At 48.7% G+C, this 15,718-nt stretch overlaps 1 protein-coding gene across 1 annotated transcript in view; it reads left to right on the forward strand.

Annotated features, from left to right (window-relative positions):
• Nucleotides 1–15,718, forward strand: part of myo1h (myosin IH) — a 45,259-nt gene that overhangs the window by 14,928 nt on the left and 14,613 nt on the right. The window contains exons 9-19 of the mRNA XM_033043789.1: nt 265–336; nt 1,349–1,468; nt 2,513–2,580; nt 4,749–4,854; nt 5,505–5,585; nt 6,529–6,620; nt 7,498–7,592; nt 8,290–8,336; nt 10,256–10,336; nt 13,063–13,168; nt 14,528–14,645. Of these exons, the coding sequence (XP_032899680.1) occupies nt 265–336; nt 1,349–1,468; nt 2,513–2,580; nt 4,749–4,854; nt 5,505–5,585; nt 6,529–6,620; nt 7,498–7,592; nt 8,290–8,336; nt 10,256–10,336; nt 13,063–13,168; nt 14,528–14,645 (986 nt within the window). The remainder of the gene's footprint in view (nt 1–264; nt 337–1,348; nt 1,469–2,512; nt 2,581–4,748; nt 4,855–5,504; nt 5,586–6,528; nt 6,621–7,497; nt 7,593–8,289; nt 8,337–10,255; nt 10,337–13,062; nt 13,169–14,527; nt 14,646–15,718) is intronic.

The following is a 15,718-nucleotide window of genomic DNA, read 5'->3' on the forward strand; positions in this document are numbered from 1 at the left end:
TTGGGCCGAAGGGCCTGTTTGCATGCTGTGTCACTCAGTACGGGTGTCGGGGGTTATGGGGAGAAGGCAGGAGAATGGGGTTGAGAGGGAGAGATAGATCAGCCATGATTGAATGGCGGAGTAGACTTGATGGGCCGAATGGCCAGATTCCGCTCCAATCACACATAAACTCCATGACTGTATCCTTGAGACAAGGAGCCTCAGACATTCCATCCTCATGGTGTGCCTCTCTCTGCTCTATCTCCCCTGGTTTTTTCTTCACAGTTGCTGGGTGTCCACGTCTTGGTCCTCCAGGAGGGGCTGACGCACAAGAAGATCGAGGCGAAAGCGGAAGAGGTAAATAACGTGGCGTCAGACGCCGCCGGCGCAGGAGACCACCCACGGGGGAGGGAGGCCGCGGGAGGGAAGCCAGACTATACACAGAGGATGCCGGAGTAACTCAGCGGGACAGGCAGCGTCTCTGGAGAGAAGGAATGGGGTGGAGACCCTCCTTCAGCCAACCCAATGGAATGAATATTGGTTCCTCTAACTTCAAGTAACCCTTGTATTCCCTCTCTCTCCGTCCCTCCCCCACCCTAGTTCTCCGACTAGTTTCACTGTCCTGATTAATTTTACTGGTTGCGTGCCCCTCTTGTCACTTTCCCCTCAGCCAACAATGAACCAATCTACATTCCCTTAATAATCGTCTGCTTTGATCTGTCGTTTTCACACCTTGCCCTTCCATACCTCTAGTCTCCCCCTCCCCTGACTCTCACTCTGAAGAAGGGTCTCGACCCGAAATATCTCCCGTTCCTTCTCTCCAGAGACGCTGCCTGTCCCGCTGAGTTACTCCGGCATTTTGTGTCCATCTTCGGTGTGAACCAGCATCTGCAGTTCCTTCCGACACATGAACAGAGGTCAATTAACCTCCAAGTCCGTACGTCTTTGGAGTGTGGGGGGGGGGACCGGAGCACCCGGAGAAAACCCACGTGGTCACAGGGAGAACGTACAAACTCCGTACAGGCAGCACCCGCAGTCAGGATCGAACCCCGATCTCTGGCGCAGTGAGGCCGCAACACTACCACTGCGCCACCCTGCCACTCTCCCTGGAATAATCATTCTCATTTTAAGTTGAGATATTTACTTGTGTGTGGGAAGGAACTCACAAAAAGCTGGAGTAACTCAGCGGGACAGGCAGCATCTCTGGAAAGAAGAAATGGGTGACTTTTCTGGGCCGAGACCCTTCTTCTTGCTTCTCTGAAAGAGAAAAGATGCCAAGCACAATGGGAGGGGAAAATGTTAAAATGGGGGAGGAATCGCACTCCTTAAATGGGAATTTGTTGCATTTTAAGTTTTTTTATTTTTCAAGGTTTTGAGTCCCCTGAGTGTTGAACAAGCTTTCTGTGCCCGGGACGCGCTGGCAAAGGCTATCTACGGGCGAACATTTACCTGGCTCGTTAACAAGATTAATCAATCACTCGCTAATCAGGTACGAAGGAGAACCTTTGTCATTTGAAACATCTGAGAGCACGGAAACTCTTCCACCGTTGGCATTGCCAGGTTGGATAGAGGAAGCGTTGGACTGGATGTGGAGAGGATGTTTCCACTGGTGGGGGGAGAGTCTAGGAAAGGGGTTGGGGAACCTGCGGCCTTCTCGGCCATTAACTGCGGCCTTTCGAATGAATCTAAATTTTGTAGAACAAATCCTTTTATTTTTATTAATATGTTTATGTTCGTCTGTTATTATTTCTATTTTAATCTTAAGATGAACGTATTTAAAATACCAAAGAGTAAAAGTAGATTCAACGAAATAATCCTCCCCGACTGACGGCAACAATTAAAACATTAGTAAGTCATGAGGGCTATTTTAACAAAATAATGTACATTTTGAAGTATGCAGCCTTATTAGATTACAGCTAACTTAATGCGGCCTTTCAACATGAAAAGGTCCCCCACACCTGGTCTAGGATTAGAGGTCACACGGGGGAGAGTCCAGGACTAGAGGTCACAGCCTCAGACGTTCTTTTAGGAAGGAGATGAGGTGGAATTTCTTCAGTCAGAGGGTGGTGAGTCTGTGGAATTCTTTGCCACTGAGGGCTGTGGAGGCCAAGTCAGTGGATATATTTAAGGCAGAGATAGATAGTATAGGTGTCAGAGGCTATGGGTAGAAGACAGGAGAATGGCCCATCAAGTCTACTCCGCCATTCAATCGTGGCTAATCTATCTCTCCCTCCTAACCCCATTCTCCTGCCTTCTCCCCATAACCTCTGACACCCGTACTGATCAAGAATCTATCTATCTCTGCCTTAAATATATCCATTGACTTGGCATCCACAGTCTTCAGTGGCAAAGAATTCCACAGATTCACCACCCTCTGACTAAAGGAATTCCTCCTCATCTCCTTCCTAAAAGAACGTCCTTTAATTCAGAGGCTGTGCCCTCTGGTCCTAGACTCTCCCACGGGTGGAAACATCCTCTCCACATCCACTCTGTCCGAGCCTTGGATTCATTATTCCCATTCACTTTATCCTAGGATGCGACCAGGAAAACTGTGATCGGACTACTGGATATCTATGGCTTTGAAGTCTTTGATGTCAACAGGTAAGAACCTTGTGATGCATTGCATTGTTTCACAGGATGTCATTAAAGTTTAGCTTAGTCTAGTTTAGTTTAGTGACACAGCATGGATCAGGCCGTTTGGCCCATCGAGTCCACGCTGACCAGCGATCGCCCGTTTACACCAGTTCTGTCCAACACTCAATCACAATAATACTTTATTAGCCAGGTATGTTTTGCAACATATGAGAGATTTCATTTGCCAAGTCAGTCAACAAATAAAAAGCAACGCAACACACAAAACACATTTTAACATAAACATCCACCACAGTGACCCCTCCACATTCCTCACTGTGATGGAAGGTGAAAAAAAGTTCAATCTCTTCCCTTTGCTCTCCCGCGGTCGGTGGCCTCGAGTCCTCCGTTAACGGGACGATCTTGACTCCCGTAGCCGGCGGCCTTTTGTCCCACCGTGTCGTGGCGAGCAAGCTCCCGCATCGGGGGGGGATGTCAGCTCCTCCGCGCCGGGCGATCGAACCTCGCGTCGGGGCTGGTCGAGCCTCTACGTTTGTTGGAGCTCCCGACATCCACGGCCTCTCCCGAGACTGCGAGCTCCTGATGTCAAGCCCGCAGGCCGCGCTTGGAGCGATAATAATAATAATAATGGATGGGATTTATATAGCGCCTTTCTAATACTCAAGGCGCTTTACATCGCATTATTCATTCACTCCTCAGTCACACTCGGTGGTGGTAAGCTACTTCTGTAGCCACAGCTGCCCTGGGGCAGACTGACGGAAGCGTGGCTGCCAATCTGCGCCTACGGCCCCTCCGACCACCATCAATCACTCACACACATTCACACACAGGCAAAGGTGGGTGAAGTGTCTTGCCCAAGGACACAACGACAGTATGCACTCCAAGCGGGATTCGAACCGGCTACCTTCCGGTTGCCAGCCGAACACTTAGCCCATTGAGCCATCTGTCGTGCCAGGCAAGGGATCGACCCCGATGTTAAGGCCACGCCCCGCGGTGGGGCCCAAGGTCAGTACGAGGAGACCTCCAGCTCCATCGATGGTCGGCTGCAGAGCGACCTGAGATGTGACCCGGAAAAAAATCGCATCTCCGGCAAAGGTAAGAAACTGAAAAAAAAGTTTCCCCTCCCATTCCCACTCTGACCTTGGGTGATGTTTCGGGTCGAGCCCCTTTGTCTGAAGAAGGGTCTCGATCCGAAATGTCACCCATTCCTTCTCTCCAGAGATGCGCGGTCGGGGGCCTCGAACCTTCCGTTGACGGGACGATCTTGGCTCCCGTAGCCGGCGGTTGAGCCCTCCGTGTTGGGGCGATCAAGCTCCCACATCGGGGGGGGATGTCAGCTCCCCCTCGCCGGGCGATCGGACCCCGGGGCGGGACTGGTCGAAACCTCCTGCGACTTTGGAGCTTCCTGACTCGGCCTCTCCCGGGACTGCGAGCTCCTCGATGGTGAAGTCCGCAGGCCGCGGTTGGAACGATCCCAGGCAATGGATGTTAAGTCTATGCCCCGCGGTGGGGCTCAAAGTCAGTCCCGAGCAAGGCCTCCAGCTCCATGATGTTGGGCCGCAGAGCGAACGGAGATACGACCCGGGAAACAATCTCCGGCAGGGTAAGAGATTAGAAAAAAGTTTCCCCCTCGACCCCCTCCCCCACCCCCCACATAAAACAAACCGGAGAACATTTACACAAACCTTTTAAACACGCTAAAAATCACAAAAAAAAGACGAGAAAACAGACAGAAACATAGAAACATAGACAATAGGTGCAGGAGGCGGCTATTCGTCCCCAATCCGTGCCTGCTTTCTCCCCATATCCCTTGATTCCAGTTGCCCCTAGAGCTCTATCTAACTCTCTCTTAAATCCATCCAGTGACTTGACCTCCACTGCCCTCTGTGGTAGACTGTTAATAATATAATAATAATAATATATTTTATAAAATCTTGACGAGGCTGCCATCGTGCGGCTCCCCACTGCTGTGGAGCAGAGGGAGAGTTGAAGTGAGGGGGGCAGTTCAGACCACGTGTGTGACAGGGAGCGCTTGCTTGCTCTTTGGGTGCAAGCTTTGTCCAACGGGAAGATGGGAGAGCGATGGTGACAGCAAAGTCAGACAGGCACAGCGTAGACAGACACGAGGCAAGGCCCCATCTCCGCTGACACAATCCTGAATGGTTCTCTCTCTACAGTTTCGAGCAGTTCTGTATTAATTACTGTAACGAGAAGCTGCAACAACTGCTGATTGAGTTGACCCTGAAATCGGAGCAGGAGGAATATCAAGTGGAAGGAATCCAGGTATCTATCTGTCCGCCCTCTTTCAGTTTAGTTCAGCGATACAGCACGGAAACAGGCCCTTCGGCCCACCAAGTCCGCGCCGACCAGCGATCCCTGGGCACTAACACTATCCCACACACACCAGGGACAAGTATATTACATGTTTTATACCAAGTCAATTATACCAGCATCTGCAGTTCATTCTTATTAATAATGATGAACTATCTTTGATTGCATCTAAGGACTTTGGGCTTCTTGCACTAAAATTGGCGTTTTGATTTATTGATTATTTTTAATTTATTATGTTACCCTACAAACTTAATTAACCTGCAAACCTGCACGTCTTTGGAGTGTGGGAGGAAACCGAAGATCTCGGAGAAAACCCACGCAGGTCACGGGGAGAAGGTACAAACTCCGTACAGACAAGCGCCCGTGGTCGGGATCGAACCTGGGCCTCTGGCGCTGTAAGCGTTCTGCGGCAGCAACTCTACCGCTATTAAATACTCCTGACTCTTAATGGAGTCAAACTGCTGGAGTAAGTGGTCCCCCTGATTCCATGCAGATGTTCACCTCGTTGGGGTGAGCGCTGGTCGGCACAGACTCGGTGGGCCGCGCTGTATCTCAAAACTAAATCTAAACATGCCATTTTTTTATTCTTTATTTTCCTTCAGTGGGAACCAATCCAATATTTCAACAACAAGATCATCTGTGACCTCGTGGAACAAAAACACAAAGGAATTATCTCCATCCTGGTAAGAAATTAGGTGCGGCACGATGGCGCAGCGATAGAGTCGCTGCCTCATAACGCCAGAGCCCCGGGTTCGATCCTGACTGCTTTACCTTGCACTAAACATTATTCCCTTATCGTGAATCTGTACACGATACATGTGGACGGCTCGATTGTAATCATGTATTGTCTTTCCGCTGACTGGTTAGCACGCAACGAAAGGTTTTCACTGTACCTCGGTACACGTGACAACAAACTGAACTAAACTAAGACTAACACATATAAGATTATTAAGGGTTTGGTCACGCTAGAGGCAGGAGACATGTTCCCGATGGTGGGGGAGTCCAGAACCAGGGGCCACACAGTTTAAGAAAAAGGGGTAAGCCATTAAGAATGAAGATGAGGAAACACTTTTTCACACAGAGGGTTGTGAATCTGTGGAATTCTCTGCCTCGGAGGGCAGTGGAGGCCAATTCTCTGGATGCTTTCAAAAGAGAGTTAGATAGTGCTCTCAAAGATAGGGGAAGGCAGGAACGGGGTACATTACATTACATTTCTTTATTTATATAGCACATTTTTAGTCAACTTGCATTGACCCCAAAGTGCTTCACATAATTACATCCACACACACAGGCAAAGGTGGGTGAAGTGTCTTGCCCAAGGACACGCACAGGCAAATGTGGGTGAAGTGTCTTGCCCAAGGACACAACGACAGTATGCACTCCAAGCGGGATTCGAACCAGCTACCTTCCGGTTGCCAGCCGAAGACTTAGCCCATTGTGCCATCTGATTGTGGATGATCAGCCATGATCACAGTGAATGGCGGTGCTGGCTCGAAGGGCCGTATGGCCCACTCCTGCAGCTATTTTCCATTGTCTATTGTCCATTGTCCATTGTCTATAGTCTATTGTCTAAAACAAAAGTGAAGGCGGATGGCTTGAGTGACGATTTTTTCTCTTCGCCATCAGGATGAAGAATGCCTGAGACCCGGAGAGGCCACAGATCTCACCTTCCTGCTTCGTCTGGAGGAGAAAGTGCCCGCTCACCCTCACTTCCTGACGTACGTAGCTGTGACGTGTGAGTCCACCGCCTTTGTTCAGCTTCGTTTGGTTTAGAGACACTCTGGGTTAGAGGCCTAGTTTAGTTCAGAGGTACAGCGTGGAGTCCGCGCCGACCAGCGACCCCCGCACACCAACACGATCCTACACGATCACACCAGGGACAATTTACAACTTGCACCGAGCCAATTAGCCGACAAACCCGCACGTGGGAGGAAACCTGAGCACCTGAAGAAAACCCACGCAGGTCACGGGGAGAACGTACAAGCTCCGTACAGGCAGCAGCCGCAGTCAGGATCGAACCCGGGTCTCCGGCGCTGTGAGGCAGCAACTCTACCGCTGCGCCACCTAGAACAGAAAGTTCTGTTGATTTTTGCGATGGGGATAAACCACCCTGGGCGGCACGGTGGCGCAGCGGTAGAGTTGCTGCCTTGCAGCGCCAGAAACCCGGGTTCAATCCTAACTAGGCGCCATTTGGCCCTTCGAGCCAGCACCGCCATTCAATGTGATCATGGCTGGTCATACACCCACCCTTCTGTACAGAATTTGGACGGTCTCCCCGTGACCTGCGTGGATTCTCTCCGAGATCTTCGGCTTCCTCCCACACTCCAAACACATACAGGTTTGTAAATTAATTGGCTTCGGTACAAATGCATAAATGTAAAATTGGCCCTAGTGTGTGTAGGATAGTGTTAGTGTGCGGGGATCGCAGGTCGGCACGGGCTCGGCGGGCCGAAGGGTCAGTTTCCGTGCAGTATCTCTAAACTAAACTAAAACTAAGTGGCCTAACCTTCAACTGAGCGGCGTTGATTTTAATTTAGAGTCGGTAAAGGGCCTGCAATCCATCCAAGGTTACCTTTAATGTCTATTGATTTGCAGACACAAGTTGGCCGATCAGAAGACAAGGAAGACCATGTGTAGGGGTGATTTCAGGCTGCTACACTATGCAGGAGATGTCACTTACAATGTAACAGGTGAGTCAAGGAAATGTGTAAGAAGGAACTGCAGATGCTGGTTTAAACCGAAGATAAGCACAAAATGCTGGTGTAACTCAGCGGGACGGGCTGCATCTCTGGAGAGAAGGAATGCGTGACGTTTCAGGTCGAGACCTTTCTTCCAACCTACAAACCTGCACGTTTTTGGGATGTTAGTTAGTCAGGAAGTTAGTTAACCCGATTAGGTTTAACGTTTAACGTTTAGTTTAAGAAAGAACTGCAGATGCTGGAAAAATCGAAGGTAGACAAAAATGCTGGAGAAACTCAGCGGGTGAGGCAGCATCTACGGAGAGAAGGAATAATCGACGTTTCGGGTCGAGACCCTTCTTCAGACCCGAAATTAAAAGTTTAGAGATACAGTGTGAAAACAGGCCCTTCAGCTCACCGAGTCCGCGCCGACCAGTGATCCCCGTACACTAACACTATCCTACACACACTAGGGACAATTTTACATTTACACCAAGCCAATTAACCTCCAAACCTGTGCGTCTGTGGAGTGTGGGAGGAAACCGGAGATCCCGGAGAAAACCCACGTAGGTCACGGGGAGAGCGTACAAACTCCGTACAGACAGCACCCGCGGTCAGGATCGAACCCGGGTCTCTGGCGCTGTGAGGCAGCAAACTCTACCGCTGTGCCACCTAGCATTCTAAGAGGATATATCTTTTTTCCTTCCAGGGTTTCTGGATAAAAATAATGACCTCTTGTACAGGAATCTCAAAGAGGTAAGCTCGACTTTAAAAAAAAAAATGCTGGGATTTTGTTAAGGGTGCAGTGAAGATTTACGAGGATGTTGCCAGGACTTGAGGGCCTGAGTTACAGGGAGAAGTTAGACAGGCTAGGACTCTATTATTGGAGCGCAGGAGGATGAGGGGTGATCTTATAGAGGCGTATAAGATCATGAGAGGAATGCATCAGGTCTTTTACCCAGAGCAGGGGAATCAAGAACCAGATGACAGGTGTAAGGTGGGAGGGGGGGGGGGGGGTTAGATTTAATAGGAACCGGAGGGGCAACTTTTTTACAGAAAAGGTGGTGGGTGTATGGAACGAGCTGCCGGAGGAGGTAGTTGAGACTGGGACTATCACAAAGTGTTAAAGACATTTCGACAGGTAATAATAATAATAATGGATGGGATTTATATAGCGCCTTTCTAATACTCTAGGCGCTTTACATCGCATTATTCATTCACTCCTCAGTCACACTCGGTGGTGGTAAGCTACTTCTGTAGCCACAGCTGCCCTGGGGCAGACTGACGGAAGCGTGGCTGCCAATCTGCGCCTACGGCCCCTCCGACCACCACCAATCACTCACACACATTCACACATTCACACAGGCAAAGGTGGGTGAAGTGTCTTGCCCAAGGACACAACGACAGTATGCACTCCAAGCGGGATTCGAACCGGCTACCTTCCGGTTGCCAGCCGAACACTTAGCCCATTGTGCCATCTGTCGTCCCAATGGATAGGACAGGTACATGGATAGGACAGGTTTAGAGGGGTATGGGCCAAATGCAGGTAGTGTAGATGGGGCATGTTGGTCAGCATGGGCAAGTTGGGCCGAAGGGCCTGTTTCCCCGCTTTATGACTATGAGCTGGGAGATCAGAACTGCACATTGTACTCCTGGTGTGGTCTCACCAATGGCCAGTACAGCTGTATCATGATGTCTCAACATTTGTACTCAAATCCCTTCTCAATGAAGGCAGGTGTGCCTTCTTGACCACCTTAATGATCAGTACGGGTGTCAGAGGTTACAGGGGGAAGGCAGGAGAATGGGGATAGATCAGCCATGATTGAATGGCGGAGTAGACTTGATGGGCCGAATGGCCTAATTCTGCTCCTATCACTTATGAACCACCTTATGGACAATAGACAATAGGTGCAGGAGTAGGCCATTTGGCCCTTCGAGCCAGCACCGCCATTCAATGTGATCATGGCTGATCATCCACAATCAGTATTTAAGAAGGAACTGCAATTGCGGGAAAATCGAAGGTACACAAAAATGCTGGAGAAACTCAGCGGGTGCAGCAGCATCTATGGAGCGAAGGAAATAGGCAACGTTTCGTCCCGAAACGTTGCCTATTTCCTTCGCTCCATAGATGCTGCTGCACCCGCTGAGTTTCTCCAGCATTTTTGTATACCATCCACAATCAGTACTCCGTTCCTGCCTGCTCCCCATATCCCCTGACTCCGCTATTTGTAAGAGCCCTATCTTGCTCTCTCTTGAAAGTATCCTGAGATCCAGAGAGAGTGTCCTTGCCCACCTAACATGCAGGCAGAGGAGTTCTTTTTTTTTTTTTTTAATCCATTTTTTATTAGAAGCATATGCATATCATACTCCAAACCAACACAGACTTTGTTTAACGATTACATATTATTAGTATCTAGGGTCCCGGGGTCCCAGCTATCAAAATAGCTGGGGTCCTCATTTATCAATTACGTATTAACACTGCTTCTAATTGTTTATTTATATTTATAGATAGAAAGAGAGGAAAGAAAAAGAGAGCAAATTAAAAAAAATAGATAGAAATAAATAGAAGTTCTGACTTCTTCTTGAATGCAGCAAGAGTCGGCCTGTTCCTGTGCTGTGTCGTTCCATGTTCGACGTTCTAAATCTCTCTGTCTCTTGACTATCCACCCCCACAGGTCATGTGTAGCTCCACTAACTTCATAGTGAAGGACTGTTTCGTCACGTCCGAACGAGACACAAAGAAAAGGCCTGAGACGGTGAGTATCAACGCCACGGTGTGGTGCGCGGCCTTGTCACGTGTACCGAGGTACGGAGAAATCCATTGTTGTAAAACAGTTCAGTCCAAGTATCACTTTGCATTAGGCACTAAGGTACATCTTAGATAAGAATCTCAGGTACAGTACAAATGTACAGCAGTAGTACACTGAGACAGTATATCGTTGTAAGCTCAGGGATCCACAACACAGAAACATAGAAAATAGGTGCAGGAGTAGGCCATTCGGCCCTTCGAGCCTGCACTGCCATTCAATATGATCATGGCTGGTCATCCAACACAGTATCCTGTACCTGCCTTCTCTCCATACCCCCTGATCCCTTTCGCCACAAGGGCCACATCTAACTCGCCTCTTAAATATAGCCAATGAACTGTGGTCTCAACTACCTTCTGTGGCAGAGAATTCCAGAGATTCACCACTCTCTGTGTGAAAAATGTTTTCCTCATCTAAAGGAATTCCCCTTTATCCTTAAACTGTGTGACCCCTTGTTCTGGACTTCCCCAACAACAGAGGATGTACTTCCTGCGGCAGCTGAGGAAGCACAATCTGCCACAGGCAATGATGGTCCAATTCTATACGGCCATCGTAGAGTCTGTCCTCACCTTCTCCCATCATGGTCTGGTTTGGCTCAGCTACCAAGCACGACACCCGGAGGCTGCAGCGAATCGTCCGATCAGCAGAGAAGGTTATTGGCTGCAACCTTCCCTCCATTGATGAACTGTACACTGCAAGGGCCAGGAAGCGAGCGGGCAAGATCATCTCTGACCCCTCTCACCCTGGCCACAAACTCTTTCAATCACTTCCCTCTGGAAGGCGACTCCGGACTGTCAAAGCTGCCACAGCCAGACATAAAAACAGCTTTGGTTCACATGCTTGATCAATGGTGTTTTATCATTAATGTTTTATTATTATTAATGTTTAGTGTTTTCTGAGTCATTCGTAACTGTCACTATATGTCATGTTGTTACTTGTGGGCGGAACATCAAGGCAAATTCCTTGTATGTGAATACTTGGCCAATAAACGTACTTACTTGCTTACTTATCTTGACCTGACCACGAGGTTTATCCCCGGGAAGGCGGGACCGTCATACGGGGAAAGATTGGAAAGACTGGGCTTGTATTCACTAGAATTTAGAAGGATGAGAGGGTATCTTATAGAAACATGTGCAATTATAAAAGGACTGGTCAAGCGAGATGCAGGAAAAATGTTCCCAATGTTGGGGGGGGAGTCCAGAACCAGGGGCTACAGTCTAAGAATAAAGGGGTAGGCCATTTAAAACTGAGATGAGAAAAAAACGTTTTTCACCCAGAGAGTTGTGAATTGTGGACGAGCCTTCAGGCGGGTTCCTGGCCCCAGCCTTGCCAGGGGTGTTCCAGCCCGATCGAAATGTGTGCTGACATTTCATGCCTTAGACTGGGCCACATGAATGGGGAGAATGGGGTTAGGAGGGAGAGGTCGATCAGCCATGGTTGAATGGCGGAGTAGACTTGATGGGCCGAACGGCTTCATTCCGCTCCTTTCACTTTACCTTTCAACTTATGACCTTATATCTGGTGAACCTTTGTCGGCACTGGGCCTGTACTCGCTGGAGTTTAGAAGAATGAGGGGAGGACCTCATTGAAAGATAGAGATTAGTGAAAGGCGTGGATAGAGTGGACGTGGAGAGGATGTTTCCACCAGTGGGAGAGTCTAGGAGCAGAGGTCACGGCCTCAGATTTAAAGGACGTTCCTTCAGGAAGGAGATGAGGAGAAATGTCACTAGTCAGAGGGTGGTGAATCTGTGGGATTCTTTGCCATAGACGGCTGTGGAGGCCACAAGTCAGTGGATATTTTTAATGCAGAGATAGATAGAAACATAACATAGAAACATAGAAAATAGGTGCAGGAGTAGAGGCCATTCGGCCCTTCAAGCCAGCACCGCCATTCAACATGATCATGGCTGATCATCCAACTCAGTATCCTGTACCTGCCTTCTCTCCATACCCCCTGATCCCTTTAGCCACAAGGGCCACATCTAACTCCCTCTCAAACAGCCAGGTTCACCAGACTGATTCCTGGGATGGCAGGACTTTCATATGAAGAAAGACTGGATAGACTCGGCTTGTACTCGCTAGAATTCAGAAGATTGAGGGGGGATCTTATAGAAACTTACAAAATTCTTAAGGGGTTGGACAGACTAGATGCAGGAAGATTATTCCCGATGTTGGGGAAGTCCAGAACTAGGGGTCACAGTTTAAGGATAAGAGGGAAGGCTTTTAGGACCGAGATGAGAAAATCATTTTTCACACAGAGAGTGGTGAATCTGTGGAATTCTCTGCCACAGAAGGTAGTTGAGGCCACAGTTCATTGGCTATATTTAAGAGGGAGTTAGATGTGGCCCTTGTGGCTAAAGGGATCAGGGGGTATGGAGAGAAGGCAGGGATGGGATACTGAGTTGGATGATCAGCCATGATCATATTGAATGGCGGTGCAGGCTCGAAGGGCCGAATGGCCTACTCCTGCACCTATTTTCTATGTTTCTATGTTTCTATTATATATAGCAATATAGTAAATATTCTTGATTAGTACAGGTGTCAGAGGTTATGGGGAAGATCAGGTGTGATTGAATTGTCGAGTACACTCGATGGGCCGAATGGCCTAATTCTACTCCTATCACTTATGACCTTAACTCTGCTGATGTTTTGTGCATGTCTTTATCCTGTAATAGGTGGCCACACAATTCAAGTACAGTTTGGCGGGTCTTATTGATATCTTGATGTCCAAGGAGCCTTCGTATGTGCGTTGTGTCAAGCCCAATGATGCCAAACAGCCAGGTATGTGGCCGACCTTGGAGCAGTGGGCAGGGGATGTGTTTAAATGTTGGCGCGTTGAATCTGTAAGCGTTCCTCAGTTAGGGTCGCTAACTTTCCCACTCCCAAATAAGGGACAAAAAGGTCAAAACACGGGACAAATTCCCCACGGCAATTCGTTGACCGACTCGGCCGTGGCTGGGTGAATGATGAGTCGGCCCGGGTGCTGGACTGCACGCAAAGCCCAGCCGGGGGGCCAGCAGAGGAGTTTTGGCCCCAGGCCGCACGATGTCGCGCGCAAAGTCCGGCGCCCCGTCCAACTCATGAACCGATGATCGGCCACGAGAAGGAGGGGTGGTGGTGGTGTCGGCGGTAAGCGAAGGTCCGGAGGTCAGACAGCTGGCCGGGCTGCCGACCGACTGATGGGGCCACGAGTGAAGAGTTGCTGCTGCTGCACTCCATGGGCTGCACTACGTCGGGATGGGTGAGTCGGGGCCGGACGCGGCGCTCCGACCCGACAGTCCCCTCGACCCAAGTAGCAGCAGACAAATACGGGACAAGGGCGGTCCCGTACAGGACAAACCAATTTAGCCCAATATACGGGATGTCCCGGCTAATACGGGACAGTTGGAAACCCTACCCTAAGTCCCCCTCATCTTCCTCATCACACAAGGACCTAACATCTTCTTAGTTCTTTTAGCTCAGAGATACAGCATGGAAACAGGCCCTTCGGCCCACCGACTCCATGCCGGCCCTACACTAATGCTATACACCATTTACAATTATACCAACCCAATTAACCTACAAACCTGAAGATAGACACAGAATGCTGGAGTAACTCAGCGGGACGGGCAGCATCTCTGGAGAGAAAGGTACGGGTGACGTTTCGGGTCTAAAGAAGGGTCTCAACCAAAAACGTCACCCATTCCTTCTCTCCTAAGATGTTGACCGTCCCGCTGAGTTACTCCAGCATTTTGAGTCTATGTTCAGTGTAAACCAGCATCTGCAGTTCCTTCCCACACATTTAACCACGGCAGAGTTTCTTGCCCAGGGTGGTAGAACCGAGGACCAGAGGATGTAGTTTTAAGGAGAGGGGGAGATAGATTCTAGGAGCCTGTGCTCCTAGGTGGGTGTATGGAACGAGCTGCTGGGGGGGGGGGGGGTCCATGGTTTCCAGAGATGCTGCCTGAATCGCTGCGTTACTCCGGCACTTTGTGATTTATTTTGTGAACCGGCATCTGCAGATACTAGTTGCTACGGAAACTAATTTATTCTTCTCTTCATTCCACATCCTTCCCCCTTTCCCCCCCCCCCCCCCCCCTCCCCCCCTCTCTCCCCCCCCTCCCCTTCCCTCCTCCCACTTCCCTCTCGCTCCCATCACAGGCAGGTTTGACAACGTGTTGGTCAGGCATCAGGTGAAGTATCTCGGCCTCATGGAACACCTGCGTGTGAGGCGGGCTGGATTCGCCTACCGCAGAAAGTTCGACCCCTTCTTGAAAAGGTAACGGCTTCAGCCAAGTAAGGCTGTTGAAGGGACTGTTTTAACAATGAAAAGGAAGCTGGAGTATAGACGTTGGGAGGTCTTGCTGCAGTTGTGTAGGGCATTGGTGAGGCCGCATTCAGAGTATTGTGTTCAGATCTGGGCACCGTGTTATAGGAAAGATGTGGTCAAGCTGGAAAGGGTACAGAGAAGATTTACAAGGATGTTGCCAGGACTTGATACTTGTTGCCAGGATACGTGTTTAGTTTGGAGGGTACAGACACTCTCCTACTTACACTACAGGCAACTTACATAAACTCACTCTTACAGAAACTCACACTTACATAAACTCACACTTGCATACTCACACTTACATAAACTCACACTTACATAAACTCACTCTTACAGAAACTCACACTTACATAAACTCACACTTACAGAAACTCACACTTGCATAAACTCACTCTTACAGAAACTCACACTTACAGAAACTCACACTTACATAAACTCACACTTACAGAAACTCACACTTACAGAAACTCACACTTACATAAACTCACACTTACAGAAACTCACACTTACAGAAACTCACACTTACATAAACTCACACTTACATAGACTCACTCTTACAGAAACTCACACTTACATAAACTCACACTTACAGAAACTCACACTTACATAAACTCACACTTACATAAACTCACACTTGCATAAACTCACACTTACATAAACTCACACTTACATAAACTCACACTTACATAAACTCACACGTACATAAACTCACACTTGCATAAACTCACACTTACAGAAACTCACACTTACAGAAACGCACACTTACAGAAACTCACACTTACATAAACTCACACTTACATAAACTCACACTTACAGAAACTCACACTTACATAAACTCACACTTACAGAAACTCACCCTTACATAAACTCACACTTACATAAACTCACACTTACATAAACTCACACTTACAGAAACTCACACTTACAGAAACTCACACTTACGTAAACACACACTTACAGAAACTCACACTTACATAAACTCACACTTACATAAACTCACACTTACATAAACTCACACTTAC

The sequence above is a fragment of the Amblyraja radiata genome, chromosome 25 (assembly GCF_010909765.2).
Source record: "Amblyraja radiata isolate CabotCenter1 chromosome 25, sAmbRad1.1.pri, whole genome shotgun sequence".
Lineage (NCBI taxonomy): Eukaryota > Metazoa > Chordata > Chondrichthyes > Rajiformes > Rajidae > Amblyraja > Amblyraja radiata.